This window comes from Triticum aestivum, chromosome 1B, assembly GCF_018294505.1.
Source record: "Triticum aestivum cultivar Chinese Spring chromosome 1B, IWGSC CS RefSeq v2.1, whole genome shotgun sequence".
Lineage (NCBI taxonomy): Eukaryota > Viridiplantae > Streptophyta > Magnoliopsida > Poales > Poaceae > Triticum > Triticum aestivum.
The window spans coordinates 101,535,425-101,550,284 of record NC_057795.1 but is presented as its reverse complement, the minus strand read 5'-3'; the positions used below and the strand labels follow the sequence as shown (position 1 = coordinate 101,550,284).

Genomic DNA, 14,860 nt, shown 5'->3' with positions numbered 1-14,860 from the left:
CTTCTCGTCTCCGGCCTCTCATGAGGTGCTTTAATTTCTTTCTAGTACCAGGCACAACACAAGCAGACTTATGTTTGTCAGGTCACTTTTCCAATCCCACTCAGTAACCAGCAAAATTGGATCCTTAACTGCGGAGCAGACACAGGCATACAGTCTGACAGATAGACCAATAAAATGCACGAAAACAAGCTTGCTCTTTCATTCTGCACACAAGAATCACGAGCCAAACATAAATATCTTTAAGCAACCCCAGCCTTCTACCCTACTCCACTCCACACTACTCTACTTGGAGAAGATGCCCCATCTTCTTGCTTTGCTCTTCTCAATAGCCTGCAAAAAAAAACACACACATCTTCATTTCATTTCATCACATACCTCAAAGCAAAAAAGAAAATGTGAATTTATTGTTCCTACTGCATATCATGCGATCCTACGGAAACACATGGCATTGCTAACTTCAAGTGCATAGCAGGCACGAATCAAAGCCAGTTCAAGTGACAAACTGTCAGACAATTAACTCGTACCTGCATCCTGAACACCCTCAGTATTAGAACAATAGTATCCCGTGATCTGCAAAATCCAAAGAACCAACACTTACTACCTATGCCTCCATACAATTCGTACGTGTAAGGTCATCATTCTAAGATATATAAAAACCACAAACACACAAATAACAATGGCAACAAACTAACAACCGTTATTCTTTCAATAGCATCCAACAATAAGGTTTCATGATTACACATACAACTGCTAATGTAACTCAATGGACCACTACACAAATGCAAAATAACATTTGAAACAAATAGCTAGTTTCAAACTCACGGGGAATTTTCAGCAGGCTTGACATTATACTGCGTGCCCTTAGCTGACTGAATTGAAAACTCAGTAGGATGCGCCCATGGGATACTGATCTGTAAACATAGCACAAGATTAGTTGACACCTGTAACTTACTACTACGTAGTGAACCGGCTGATACAATTTAAAGTTCTGTTCAGCACTCCAGAGTGCCAAAGTACGAAAATGCATAAAGTGAAACTAACGATTACTATCCCTGCTCAGAAAAATAGTGCTACGATTTACTCGCCTTCCTGCAAATTTGACATGTTATTTTTATTCAATTTACGAAATCTATTAAATTATACCATTATGAAAGTACTTTTTGGCCGGAGTGATCCTCTTCTAAAAAAAATGTGCTAACATAAATTTCACGCGGCCAATATTAATGCAATGTTATTTACAAAGATTAATGTTACATAAAAAAGATTTTATCACAGAAAGTTATGCTTTATTGTGATTGAGCGGAGTATAATCAGAAACAAGAGACAATTATTTATTGGAAATAACTATTACTATCCCTGGTTACAAAAGTGACATGTTTTACTATTGTTCTCCTGCAAATTGTTGTCATTGTTAGTAAATTAGTAAAACCTACTAAAAACATAAATGCCATGCATCCAATCTAAATACTCAGTTATGTAAAAACATAATGATATTTTATAAATGTTTTGTAGCAGAAACAACATTTTTTTTGTGACTGGATGGATTATAAGATGAACAGATTAAATTCAAGGACAGTGATTTTGGGGAACCATACATCCGTGGATTGCTGGAATCTCTCTGTAATGACAACACCGCGTTGTCCGTTACACTTAATGCTGTAACCTTCCCTCTTTATTGACAATACAGCAGGTTCCCACATATCTAGAAATCTAACCTGAAACTTTAATGTTTCAATTGTTTATGGTTATATAATATAAAAAACAATTTGTACCAAGAACTACTAGGCCTTGACAGGCCACTAGAGGAAGACAGAGGATATACGTACAGGTAGCAGGACTTCATAAGACACATGCCCAATGGAAAGGATTCTTTTGATAAGCTCCTTCATTTCAGGATCTGCACAGATAATGATTGTATACTTAGCATTTAGCAACATGGTTCAATATTTACTACGTTGTACTTAAAAAAAAACAGCCATAATGAAACTACACTATTCACCGCAAGTAATTCTCATTTGTTCATTGGCATAAATCTTCAGGACATCTCCCTGCAAAGCAAAAGAAAACTTTTCTTCAAATAAAGTTAAATATTATGAAGGTCATAGTAAACGTTACTATGATCAACCACTTTACAGAAGAAAACAAACTATGTCTGGGCGCTGCTCTTTGTGAGCTTTTTTGTTATTCGAGACTTGGAGACTTTGTTGAACATTTTGCTTATTAATAAGATGGCCGCATGCATCACTTCGATGCAGAGGCCGGGGGATAACCTCCTTTTCGAAAAAACTAATTTGCTAATCGATATAAAGATAAGTCCTAACCAAAAGCTAAGTATATATTATAGGGAAAATTATTTTTTTCGTCCTTAAACTTTTTTGAAAATATAGAAATGGTCCCTCAATTCCAAAACCAGCAAACCTTAGTCTCTCATCTTTTAAAACCAAATAAGTTTAGTACCTTTGGGTAGTTTTCTGCCGACATGGACACAGTTTTGACTACAACCAGACACAAAATGCATGACACAGGTTCGAACTTGAGACCTCGTGTGCTAACCACTTCACCGAACATGTGTTGCTTTTGATTAGGAGGTAGACATTCCTTTATAGTATATACATAGATATTAAACATGTTCATAACAGCAAAAAACCACCCAAAACGGTAAATGAGGGACTAAACTTATTCGGTTTTAAAAGTTGAGGGACTAAAGTTTGCTGGTTTTGGAGTCGAGGAATCATCTGTATACTTTAAAAAGAGTTTCTTTTTTTGAAAATGAGGACGCCCTCGACCTCTGCATCTGGGTGATGCATGCAGCCATTTTATTAATTATTCACAAAGACCTTACAAAGTAATACATCAGTAAGTCTGAAGTCACCATCTTGGTAACATCTGTCGCTACTCCTATCCACTTGATGAAGGGGTGTCGAATGTCCAAGCCGAATACCAAATAGACCTTGCATCAAAGCCTAACATCTAAAGCCGGAGGCCCCAACCAACCCTATTGCCGGGTCTGGGGTACACATCGGTCTAACGCCCTCTCAGAGGCCATCGCCGCCATCTTCCACCGATCCATCTTCAAAGCAAGTATTGATGCATCGACCTTGCCAGGCCTGCCATCGACGCTACCACGGCGCCAGACAACACCACCTTGCTATGCGCGTCCATCATACATCCGTCGCCGAGACCCTGCTGCACCACGCTTCTGAGACTCCACATCATCGATGCGTGACATAAACGCCGCTCCACCGCTAAATCCGTCCACTAATCCCTCGAGCCAATGCACACCTCCAAAGAATGACGCCCCCAAGGAGGGAACAACACAAGAGCGCCGCCATCATTCGATCAACTGGTCAAGGGTTTCCCCTGGAGGTAGCGAGAGGAGTTGGGAGCTTCACCTCGATGATGCCTTCATGATTCATGAAGGAAACGGCACCAAGGGCGTCACCATCACCGGCTTCGGCCACCAGCCAAAGACCAGGTTTTCACCCGGATCCATCCCAAGAACATTCAACCGACAACATATGCATATGCAAAACCACCTTCAAAGCCCCGGAGCTGGCCATCCAAATCCGGCGATCATCCACAACCGCACTACCACCAGGGTGTATCCTGACGCTCCGGCCACTACCGAAGGGCGACACCGCTGGAGCATGGAGGGAGGGTTGCCACCCCACCGCGCCATGCCGAAAGAGCCGTTAGGATAAATCTCAAGCACACTCTTCACCGTCTGTGAACCCAACGGGATCCGGGTCGAATCCGCCGGACCACTGGAGCAGCTCCGCCTTGGACATGGGTACGTCCATGCTATTCAGCCGAGGACGGTCTGGGCCTCACACCGGCCGCCGCCCCGGCATCCCCTGCCAACCCACGTCGCCGCAGCCCGCGCTGCCCGACGAGCCAAACCGGCCTTAGGCGCCGCAGCCCCACAAGCCGCCGTCTGCACCTGGCCGAGCACACACCTCAAGAGGTCTGCCCGCAGCCATCCACGTGTCCGCACCAGCCACCACCGTCGCCGGAGTTCTAGCCGGAGCCGCGCCACGGCACCATGGACAGCGCCGCGCCTCCGCGTGTAGTTGCCGCCCCGCATTAGCAGCCCCATGAGGAAGGGAGAGAGTGGCCCCGCCGCAGCCTATGCCAGCCAAGCTTTGCCCGTCGGCGCGAGCTGGCGGCGGTGAGGAGGAGGAGTAGGTGAGGGAGGGCTGGCGGCGGCGGCCCTAGGCTCGTCCTCCCGCTCGCGGAAGCGGGGCAGGGCGAGATGCGAGATGCGTACTAAAAAGAGTTAAGGACGAAAAATATACTTTTTCGTATATGACTCTTAATCTATAGAATCCTCTCTGTGAATAAAACAAGACTGAGCCATCGATTCCATTGCACGGAAGTAAAAAAGAACACATAATTCCAGTTAAGAATGATCGGGCGAGAGGATTCACCTTTCTTTTTCGGTCATCTAGTGGCTGGACCTCAATGGCTAGTAGAGTGTCCACGTCGTCAGCGGTAACTACATATGTGGGCTGCCGTGCACCTGCATCAGGAAGGAGAATGTTAATCTGAATTTTTCTACGTACACAAATATAAAATAAATGTCTCAAAGAAAACCAATATAAAATAAAAGCCTCCTAGCATCTGATGGAAATATATACTCCCTCCGTTCCAAATTACTCGTCGTGGTTTTAGTTCAATGAACTAAAACCACGACGAGTAATTTGGAACGGAGGGAGTACCTTCTATGAACTTCACGGATCCATCTTCGAAATGGCGTACCCACTGTATGCACAATTTATTTTCATTTGTGAAACATGAGAATTGTACAGAACTCAGAACAAGTCCACAAAGACAGGAAATTGATAGAATGTCAGAGTATGTTATAAAAGCGCACCTCGAAATTACAACCTCTGGTTCCGTTGATGGAAAACCCACTCGCTTGAAGTTCTCTTCCAGGGAAAGCTTCACCTGTGATTCTTAGTCCTTTTATGCCTGGCAGGGGATCATCCTCTGCAGCTGCATATTCATTCTCAACTCCCTCTGTATTTTCTAATACATCACTCCTAACAGGTTCCATGAGTGTTGGGTCTTGATCAGGTATAGCACGATAATCACGCTCAGTTTCTTGCGCTACAATATCCTCGGTAATATGGTTGCTGCAGAAAGAAGAAACCAGACCTGGTAAGACAACCAACATGCATTGTCTATTTCTATAATATAGGTTTTTTGAATAAGAAGAACATTCTATTAAGAGGTCTCATACACAAATTTAACTGCATACAGAAAACACCAAAGATTGAATAGAATACCACGCCTTACCTTGTTGGTGCATTGTGAACCATGCCCAAACTGGTGTTTCAAAGACATAAAGTTCACCATTATTTGTAAAATAGGTGGGCTTAAGCAATAATTTCAGATATAAATGATTCCTAGATACTATGCTATTTTAAAGAGTGAAGGACAAAGCAGTGTAGAGTCGTGCAGAGGCAACCATATATTGGGTTCTCGTTAGCATAAATATCATGGCAATTTGCCTCTGGATTCAAAATTTAACTAGCATAAATATAGTATTAAATAATTAATAAGGATTCATGTAACTACTATCTCTGTAAACTAATATAAGACAGGGAGTACTTAACTAGACAAATATCACGAAAATGGATGAATATGCATCACTGTTGTAAAAATGAAGGGAAAGGCTGGGCGCACTCATGCCAACTGTCTTAGTTACCTTGTCCATCGGTGACCCTCATCATTTTTCAGCTCTTTGATCACAGTTTCAGTCTCGTTCAGTTTATGTATGATATCTACTATAGTAGGCCTTTTGTGCCTATCGCTCTCCATGCAGGTCAATGCTATTTCAATGCATATGTTCACTTGCTTGCAATACGCTTCTAAAGGTTGGGAAGCATGCCATGTTTCCTGCAATCTTTTCCTCCAGTTTACATGTACCTATGAAATCGAAGCATACAGCTAGGATGATAGATCCTCCATTTGAGATTGCAAGGCTTGTTTTTTCTAGTCGTTGATGAACAAAATAATACTAAAAATAGCTCCAATACCCCTTTTTTAACGAAATGCAGCAGTGCTGCTTTCAAAAATATTAGGTAAGGAGTACTAGAGTAATTTGCATGCATAGATAATACTACCTCCATTCTGTTTTTGATGTCATTTTAGAATGCGTGTGGTCAGTCATGTATAACTTTGACCCTTAATCTGCACGCACAAATTTCGAGTGGGCAAATGCGGTTACTAGATTAGCCACAAAGCTACTCTCATGCCATTGCGTACATAGGAATTTTTACTGACATGTAGTGAGACATAGTAATGATCAAAAATTGTATATCGAAGACTGACCGGCCTCGCGTTGGGGTGAGGTAGGAGGCCTCACCTCGAGCAGGATCTCTCGGGAGGAGGTTATAGCGTTTGGAGGGATTCCGGATCCGATTTCTGAGGGATGGCGGTTGAGCGGCCGTCTCCAGAATCAGCCTGAGGTGGACGACATTCAGCAGCGGTGCGCCATGAGGGCGGCCAAGCATCATGACATTGAGGTCACTACTGGTATGTCAGCTAATACCTCTAATTCCATTTTGCATTTTTTTAATGATGAGATTGTTGATAATGCAAATCAATTAGGAGTTTCACTAGGTAGTAATGTTAGTGAAATTTCAAATTCGGTTAATGATCTCCTGGATTTAGAGGCTGAGCGGGCTTTAGAGATGATTCACAACTTAGCGGCGGTTAAGCCCATGAGTGATTCTGAGTTTGATGCTTTGGGGGTCAGGGTGCTCGATAATTTTTGTGCGGATCTTATTCCTCCCATACCTGAGTCGGAAGAGGATGATGATACTTCTGAGAATGTTGTGGTTAGACCTTCTGAGACTGGTTGTGAGGACCGGTTGCAGAGTCAGAATGTTACTAAACGCAAGTGGAAACAGAAGGTGTACCCGGTGTCCGCAGTGCGTAGAAGTGCTAGGATCCGTACGGCTAAAAAATTCCATGATGAATTATGAAATGAATCTTTTGGAATAGAAGAGATCTAAAAGACTTGGCTAAAAGAAGGTTTCCTGCTGAGGCGTCTGTCGAGCATCGATTAGATTTTATCGCTTTATCGAAAATTGGTAGAGATAATTTTGTGCCATAATTTCTAAATACTTTGTCGGGAGGTATTGATTTTGACTGGCATTGTCTGCCACCGAGAGGGAGATCGGGTGGGATCTTACTCGGAGTTCGATGCGATTCGCTCGAGGTTCGAAGTGTGGTAATGGGAGATTTTGCAGTCAAGTTTCGGGTGCGGTCGAAGGCCGATGGGTTCAGTTGGGCTTTGGTCGTGGTATATGGTGCCGCACAGCCCGAACTTAAGTCTGAGTTCTTGGCTGATCTGGTTAGGATTTGCGGATCTGAGCAGCTTCCTATCCTGGTGGGGGTGATTTCAACATCATTAGAAGGCGTGAGGAGAAGAACAATGATAACTTTGACGGCAGATGGTCGTTCATGTTTAATACTATCATTGAAAGTTTGGATCTGAGAGAGATTGAGCTCTCGGGAAGAAAACTCACTTAGGCTAACGCGCTGCCAAACCCGACGTTTGAGAAGTTGGATCGAGTGTTGGCTAGCGTCGAATGGAAACAGAAGTTTCCCTTCGTAACAGTTCAGGCTCTTTCCCGTGGAATTTCTGACCACACGCCGTTATTTGTAGACTCTGGTGAGGCCACCCACTTGGGAAACAAAAACTCGTTCTCTTTCGAGCTTGCTTGGTTTGAACGAGACGACTTCTTTGATCTCGTAGCCAGAGAGTGGGCTAAGGATACAAGAGGGAAGACTGCGCTTGAGCGCTGGCAGAATAAGATCAGGCATTTGAGAAGTTTCCTGCGTGGGTGGGCTAAGCATCTTAGCGGGATTTATAAGGTCGAAAAGGAACGGCTCCTTATCCTTATTCAGTCCTTAGATGTAAAAGCAGAAACCACAGTGCTGCCAGCCTCGGAGCTTCATGCCAAGCTTGACGCGGAGATGAGGCTGAAAGAACTTCTTCGAGAAGAGGAATTAAAGTGGGTGTTGCGAGCCAAGGTCCGACGAGTAGTCTAGGGGGATGCGAACACTCAATTCTTTCACATGATTGCTAATGGTAAACACAGAAAGAAGATGATCTTTCAGCTTGAACAAGATGAAGGAACAATTTTAGGACAGGAAAACCTAAAATTATACATTACCGAGTATTACATGTAGCTGTTTGGACCTCCAGAGGATAACTGTGTGTCTCTGGATGAGTCTAGGATTGAGGATGTTCCTCAACTAATAGCAGTGGAGAATGATATTTTAGCGGCTCCTTTTATCGAGAAAGAAGTGTTTGAGGCCATATCGCAAATGAAAAATAATAAGGCGCCAGGCCCGGATGGATTTCTGGCTGAGTTTTATAAGAAGTGCTGGCATATTATTAAGGGGGATCTGTTGCCTTTGTTCAATGATCTCTTCTCTGGGCAGCTTCAGCTTTTTCAGCTGAATTTTGGAACGATAACTCTTCTTCCTAATAAAACAGAGGCTATGAGAATTGAGCAATTCAGGCCCATCTGTCTTCTTAATGTTAGTTTCAAAATTTTCACCAAGGTCGGGACTAATAGGCTCACACAGATCGCGCATGCTGTGGTGCAGCCTACCCAAACTGCTTTCATGCCGGACAGGAACATCCTTGAAGGGGTTGTGGTCCTTCATGAAACGCTCCATGAGATTCACACAAAAAAGCTAAATGGAGTTGTTTTCAAAGTGGATTTCGAGAAAGCGTACGACAAAGTGAAATGGCCTTTCCTTCAACAGGCCTTACGCATGAAGGGTTTTGATGAAGCTTGGCGACGCCAGGTAGAATCTTTCACGCAAAAAGGGAGTGTTGGAATTAAAGTGAATGACGATATATGTCATTATTTCCAGACACACAAGGGCCTGAGACAAGGTGATCCAATGTCTCCTATTCTGTTTAACATTGTGGTTGACATGTTGGCAATTCTGATAGGAAGGGCAAAGGAGGCCGGTCAGGTGGGTGGCTTGGTGCCTCATCTAGTTGATGATGGTGTGTCCATCCTACAGTACGCTGATGATACAATCATCTTTATGGAGCATGACTTGGCAAAAGCGAGAAATATGAAGCTGGTGTTATGCTTATTTGAACAATTGACCGGATTGAAGATTAACTTTCATAAAAGCGAGTTGTTCTGCTTTGGTAGAGCCAATGAGGAACAAGAGGCTTATAGGCAATTGTTTGGATGTGAATTGGGGGCTTTACCTTTTACGTACCTAGGTAATACCCATTCACCATCGTAAGCTAACAAACAGAGAATGAAAGTGCATCGAGGATCGGTTTGAGAAGAAACTGAGTTGCTGGAAGGGCAAACTCATGTCATATGGAGGCTGATTGATTCTTATTAATTCGGTGCTCACGAGTATGTCAATGTTTCTCTTATCTTTCTTTGAAGTCCCAGGTGGGGTTAGGAAAAGACTGGACTTCTATCGATCCCGATTCTTCTGGCAGAGTGATGAACTAAAGAGAAAGTACCGACTCGCCAAATGGGATATCATCTATCGACCAAAGGACCAGGGGGCCTTGGTATTGAGAATCTTGAAGTCAAGAACAGATGTCTTCTCAGTAAGTGGTTGTATAAGTTATCAGTTGAGACTGAGGCAACATGGGCGCAGATTCTCTCTGCAGTCCAAGACTTTGTCCCAAGTGACAGTGAGACCAACTGACTCGCCGTTTTGGAAGGTGCTTATGAGAGTCAAAGCTTTCTTCTTTAATAGAACAAAGTTTATTGTCGGTAATGGCAACACCACTCGCTTCTGGGAGGATACTTGGCTTGGTGAAACGTCGTTGGTGCTCCAGTATCCGTCCCTGTATCGTATTGTTCAACAACGTGATGCTCTTGTTGCAACGATTATGCAGTCCATTCCCCTTAATATTCAGTTTCGGAGGGTGCTTGTTGGCGACCGGTGGGAGGCATGGCTTCATTTAGTGAGTAGACTGATGGAGGTTCAGCTAGCTCATCAGCCCGATCAGTTGTGTTGGAAGCTTACTAGGTCTGGAGAATTCACAGTCTAGTCGATGTATATCGATGTCATTAACTCTAATGTTATTCCTAGTTCCAAACATGTTTGGAAAGTCAAAGTTCCTTTGAAGATTAAAGTGTTTATGTGGTATGTGCATAAACAAGTCATTTTAACAAAGGGTAATTTGGTTAAGCGCAACTGGATAGGATCTACTAGGTGTAGTTTTTGTGATCGGGACGAGACTATCAAACACCTCTTCTTTGATTGCCCGTTGGCGAGAGTTTTGTGACGCACCGTGCAAATTGCCTTTAACATTACTCCTCCGAATTCGGTCAGTATGTTATTTGGAACGTGGCTTGTTGGGATAGAGTCCGAAACAGCTAGACACATTCGTGTAGGAGTATGTGTGTTGTTATGGGCAATTTGGAACTGCATAAATGATTTGGCTTTTAACAGAACAACAACTATTCATTTTTTGCAGGTTTTATTCCGAGCTACTGCGTTGATGCGTATGTGGTCCTTACTCACTCCGACGGAGGCCAGGGAACGTTTGATTACTGGATCTGTCCGGTGGGAGATGGTAGCGCGGGATATCTTCAACCGGTTTGGATGGCGGTCATGTAATAGGATAGGCGATTAGTTTACCTATCTTTGTTATGCCAGCCGGTTGTGGCTTTTGGGCCTTCTATTTTTGGCGTTGTGGCTCTTTGTGAGCTTGCCGTTTTTATTGTTTCCAGACTATAAGACCTTGTTGAACCTCTTTTTATCTATAAATGTGGCCGTATGCATCGTTCTGATGCAGAGGCCGGGGAGTCCCCCCTTTTCGGAAAAAAAGGATCGAAGTTGTAGAACACAAAGTTGGATGTTTACTAGGTGGATAAAGGAAACATCAAAGCTGGTGTTGTAATAGAAATTAGGAACAGGAAATATGTTGATTTTTATGAACAAAAAAAAAGCTAATATGTAAGGCAAGAGTACTTTGCAATGCAAGACAATCATAATATTTGCAAAAATGGCAGTTGATCTATTTTATGAAGTGAAAATACCTACTTACTTGATTAATAAAGTCTTGGTAAGTCATTTCAGCCCTCCTGGTGGGGCCTCTAGGCCCCGTAATTATCTTTGTCACCACAACACCCAGACTGAATATGTCCAACTTCTTCGAGACTATGTGTTCAAATAAATATTCCGGCGGCAAGTATCCACTGAGCATGGAAAAATAAATATAATAGGTACAATGTATATAATCAGCATATTCTCCTTCACTGCTGAACAACTTATTTGCAGGAGAAATTTGATCACTCACATTGTTCCCGTAAGAATTTGAGTGATCACTGATTGTTCTCCATCGTAGAGCTTAGACAAGCCAAAATCTGCTAGTTTTGGCATCATATTCTCATCTAGCAGTATATTGTCAGGTTTCAAGTCCATATGGTAAATTGGTTCTTTGAATCCTTCATGAAGGTATTTTAATCCCTCACATGTCCCTTTGATAATTCCGTAACGTGTGTGCCAGTCAAGTCCATCACATTCCTCTGCAAATTTAAACAAAAGTTTCAATGAAATAGAAACATAAACAAACCTTATTTTCTTCACATGCTAAACACTCCATATAGCATACTCGAAGTGGAGAGGTCTTGTACCAGAAATATGCTTTTGAAGGCTTCCATTTCGCATATACTCAAAGCAGAGCACTCTGTTTGTTTCTTCAGCGTAAATGGTTTCTCCATTGTGCAGCATAGGTTTATGATGTGTTTCGTAGCAATAGCCAACTAACTGTACAATGTTGTGATGATCGAGCCTCATGAGGTTTTCAAACTCACGTTTGAATTGCTCATCGTCAGTTCCTTGCAGGTTATTACGGAGCAGCTTTACAGCAATCTCCTCTCCATTGGCATGCACCCCCTACTCATTTTAATAGAACAAATCCATTCATAAGTCCATATCATTTTCTCTATGAGAGGGCATAGCCCCAAAGTGCATATCATTTGAAAAGCACAAGGATATAAGTACCAGGTTATGCTTGGTTTTATGTCGCGTTTTGTTAGATAGTCTGTCGAAGGTTGTCAATGGAATTAAGCAAGTAGATTGCTTAATGCACTACATTATTCTAGTCGAAATATCTCCTGCAAATTTTACTAACAGAACCAAGCATGCCATGTTACCTTGTATTCAGAGTCGAAAACCAAGCATGCCATGTTACCTTGTAAACCGTTCCATATGCGCCTTGACCAATTTTTCGCTCCTCTGAGAAATTATCCGTGATTTGTTGTAGTAGTCGGATAGTTAGACTTGCTGCATTTTGCAACTTGCTAGCCATGTTAATGTCTCTGCTGGGACAAATGAGGACACCTAAGAATGATCAAAATAGAGAACAGACTACCCCCATTCAGAAAGAGATGACGTTCGAGAAGAGTGCAGTCAAACTTCTATAACTTCGACTATTAATATATTCTTGTGAAAAAATACTATTAATATATAAATATTGCTTGCATTCATCACTTGGAAATAATATTATTAGACTTCCCATATCATTATTTTTGAAAAGAGATAACCCCGGCCTCTACATCATACGATGCACACGGTCAGATTTCCCATATGTTAAATATTTAGTTGTAGGGGAGTGGCGATTTCTTCTAGAGAAGGCAATTTTTTTTTCCAAAACTGGCATCGTTTGATCTCAATCAAATGGCTGAGAGGGCGTTGACCAGTTAGCATTACCAAATATTTATCATATATCATGAAAAAAAATATTTACATATTGATGGAACAAATACAATCAGAAGCAATAACCGGATTATTATGATTAATATCAGGTCTGCAAGAAGGAATCTGTATGGGAGCAAGGCGGAGAGACATACACACACGCTTAAATAAATAAAATTAGGAGGGGCAAAAGCTAGATCGAAGCATATCATCTGTATATTAAATTAATTAATTCTCCGGGGAGAAAAAAGAGGAAGAAGAAGATGAGGTGTATTACGACATCTGAAATTCTGAATCATGCATGAAGCTAGCTAGTCAGAGGATTGAGCAATATCGATCGCAGTCAAAGAGAAAAACGTAGAAGCAACCTGGAGATGGAGTTGGAGCTGCTAGCGGTGGGGTGCAGGAGCCCTGCCTGCAGATCTCCATCGGAGCTAGGAGAAGCCACATCCATGGCCGTTGACGGGAGGACGACCGGGAGGGGAGAAATTAAGACGATGGCTGCAGTGGGCGGCTAATCAGTGGAGATGGAACAACCGCACTTTACTTTATGGAGAGATGGAAAAGTGGAGCGCAAAGTTCTCATTCTGGAGTAAAATGGAGACCTGTATCTGTATGGTCTCCCTTTCAACGTTCAGACTAAGGCGTCTGAAGATTAGTGGGCGCACGATGTGATCCCGCACAACATCATTGTGCAGTTTGGTAATTGTAAGTTAATTGGGTGACAATGTCTCGAATGGTTCGGTTGTGATAGCACTATCGGTGTTATGATCTTTCTTGGTGTAGACGATTTTGACGCGATCCGGTCTATATAATTGCAACACCCTTACGTGCGGTTTAACGAGTGCTAGATTAATAACTCCAATAAATTGTTAATGATCGAAAATGTTGTGTAGGATCATGGTTCAGCCGAACCTACGTTCGGTGCCACACATCAGAAGACAACATTTTTCGATATCTGTGCATGGCGGGTGTGCTAAACCTCGACGGGAAAGATCAATGGACATGATGAGAAGGATTCGCCTTAATAAACCTACCGGCCGCTACCATCAGTTGTGTCATGTGCATGCCTGGTCAAAATGTGGGGATTCACACATGCGCTTAGGGAGAAGGAATAGCATAATAAAAATGTAGAAAAGAACGAAAGCTCGCACAAGGATTCAGTCTTTTGTACCATCCATGATCCATTGTAAATAATTCTCTACAGATATATTGAAGACTAACTCTAACTACAACTCTACAAGAAACTGAAAATATCAAAAAAAAAATACATGATTTATAACAAAAAAATATAAAATGTTTTGACAGATCTATTCGAATTCTAATCATTTAATAAAGAAAAATTATATCAGATCATGATTCGGGAGCTCAAGTAAAGATTCCGTGATGTATACTACCGTGGGGGTGTTTCGTAAAAAAGAAACTCCACGCATCTCTGACTAGTAATTCCGACTGTAAGAAACTCAAAACATATGAGCTTTAATACAGGATACAGAACAATGCATGTAGTTTATTTTTGATAGAAATATTTAAAAAAATTCACTTTTTACTTTAGCCCAAGAAGAACAATAGCGTTTAATACAGGACACAAACAAAGCATGTAGTTTATTTTTGATAGAAATATTTAAAAAAATCACTTTTTACTTTAGCCCAATTTTCTCTTTCAACACCTTTAACACATGCCATTTGCACCACCTATGACAGGTATGAGGCATTGTAGTTCGTAAAGCGTTTTGCATAGCTTTGCATTGATCTGTGGGTGTACAAAAGAAAAGTGATCAAACTATGGCGAACATATGATAGCATATATAGAACCTGATAAGCTACAACAATGTACAAGACAAATTTTATAGTCTGACCTGTCAATATAGTAGTAGGATGCTTCCTGTTCGTCAAGTCAATTAAATGAACAGTGCTACAATGGGCTCCTCATCCTGTAATATGTAGTAGTTTGGAAGATGAACAGTGACTCAGGTTAGAGTAGTCCCCCTCTCCCCTCCGGCCCTCCCCGCGTCGCTCCCGTGTGGCGACCGGGGGGGGGGGGGGGGAACCCTAGCCGCCGGCTTCGGGCCTCCCTCGTTCCTTCCCTCCCTCGCCGTCGCCGGACCACGCTGTCGGGCAAAGCCCACCAGCGCTAGTGGCG

The 14,860-nt window shown here is 42.4% G+C and overlaps 1 protein-coding gene across 7 annotated transcripts; it reads right to left on the bottom strand.

Moving 5' to 3' along the window:
• Window positions 1–138: 138 nt before the first annotated feature.
• LOC123110310 (putative cysteine-rich receptor-like protein kinase 35) lies at window positions 139–13,355 on the bottom strand. 7 transcript variants are annotated; one of them, XM_044530811.1, is made up of 15 exons: window positions 13,086–13,355; window positions 12,215–12,341; window positions 11,655–11,916; window positions 11,318–11,546; window positions 11,066–11,216; window positions 5,711–5,931; window positions 4,874–5,135; window positions 4,719–4,761; window positions 4,428–4,519; window positions 2,000–2,048; window positions 1,827–1,897; window positions 1,596–1,721; window positions 823–911; window positions 525–570; window positions 139–330 (listed from the first exon to the last, which is right to left on the bottom strand). In XM_044530811.1, the coding sequence occupies exons 1-15, from the start codon at window positions 13,169–13,171 to the stop codon at window positions 283–285; spliced, it is 1,902 nt and encodes a 633-aa protein (XP_044386746.1). In that variant the 5' UTR covers window positions 13,172–13,355; the 3' UTR covers window positions 139–282. The 7 variants fall into 7 exon arrangements, with proteins under 7 accessions (XP_044386746.1, XP_044386766.1, XP_044386759.1 ...); XM_044530831.1 differs by having other exon boundaries at window positions 12,025–12,363; window positions 13,086–13,301; XM_044530824.1 differs by having other exon boundaries at window positions 12,177–12,363; window positions 13,086–13,301.
• Between the last annotated feature and the right edge of the window lie 1,505 nt (window positions 13,356–14,860).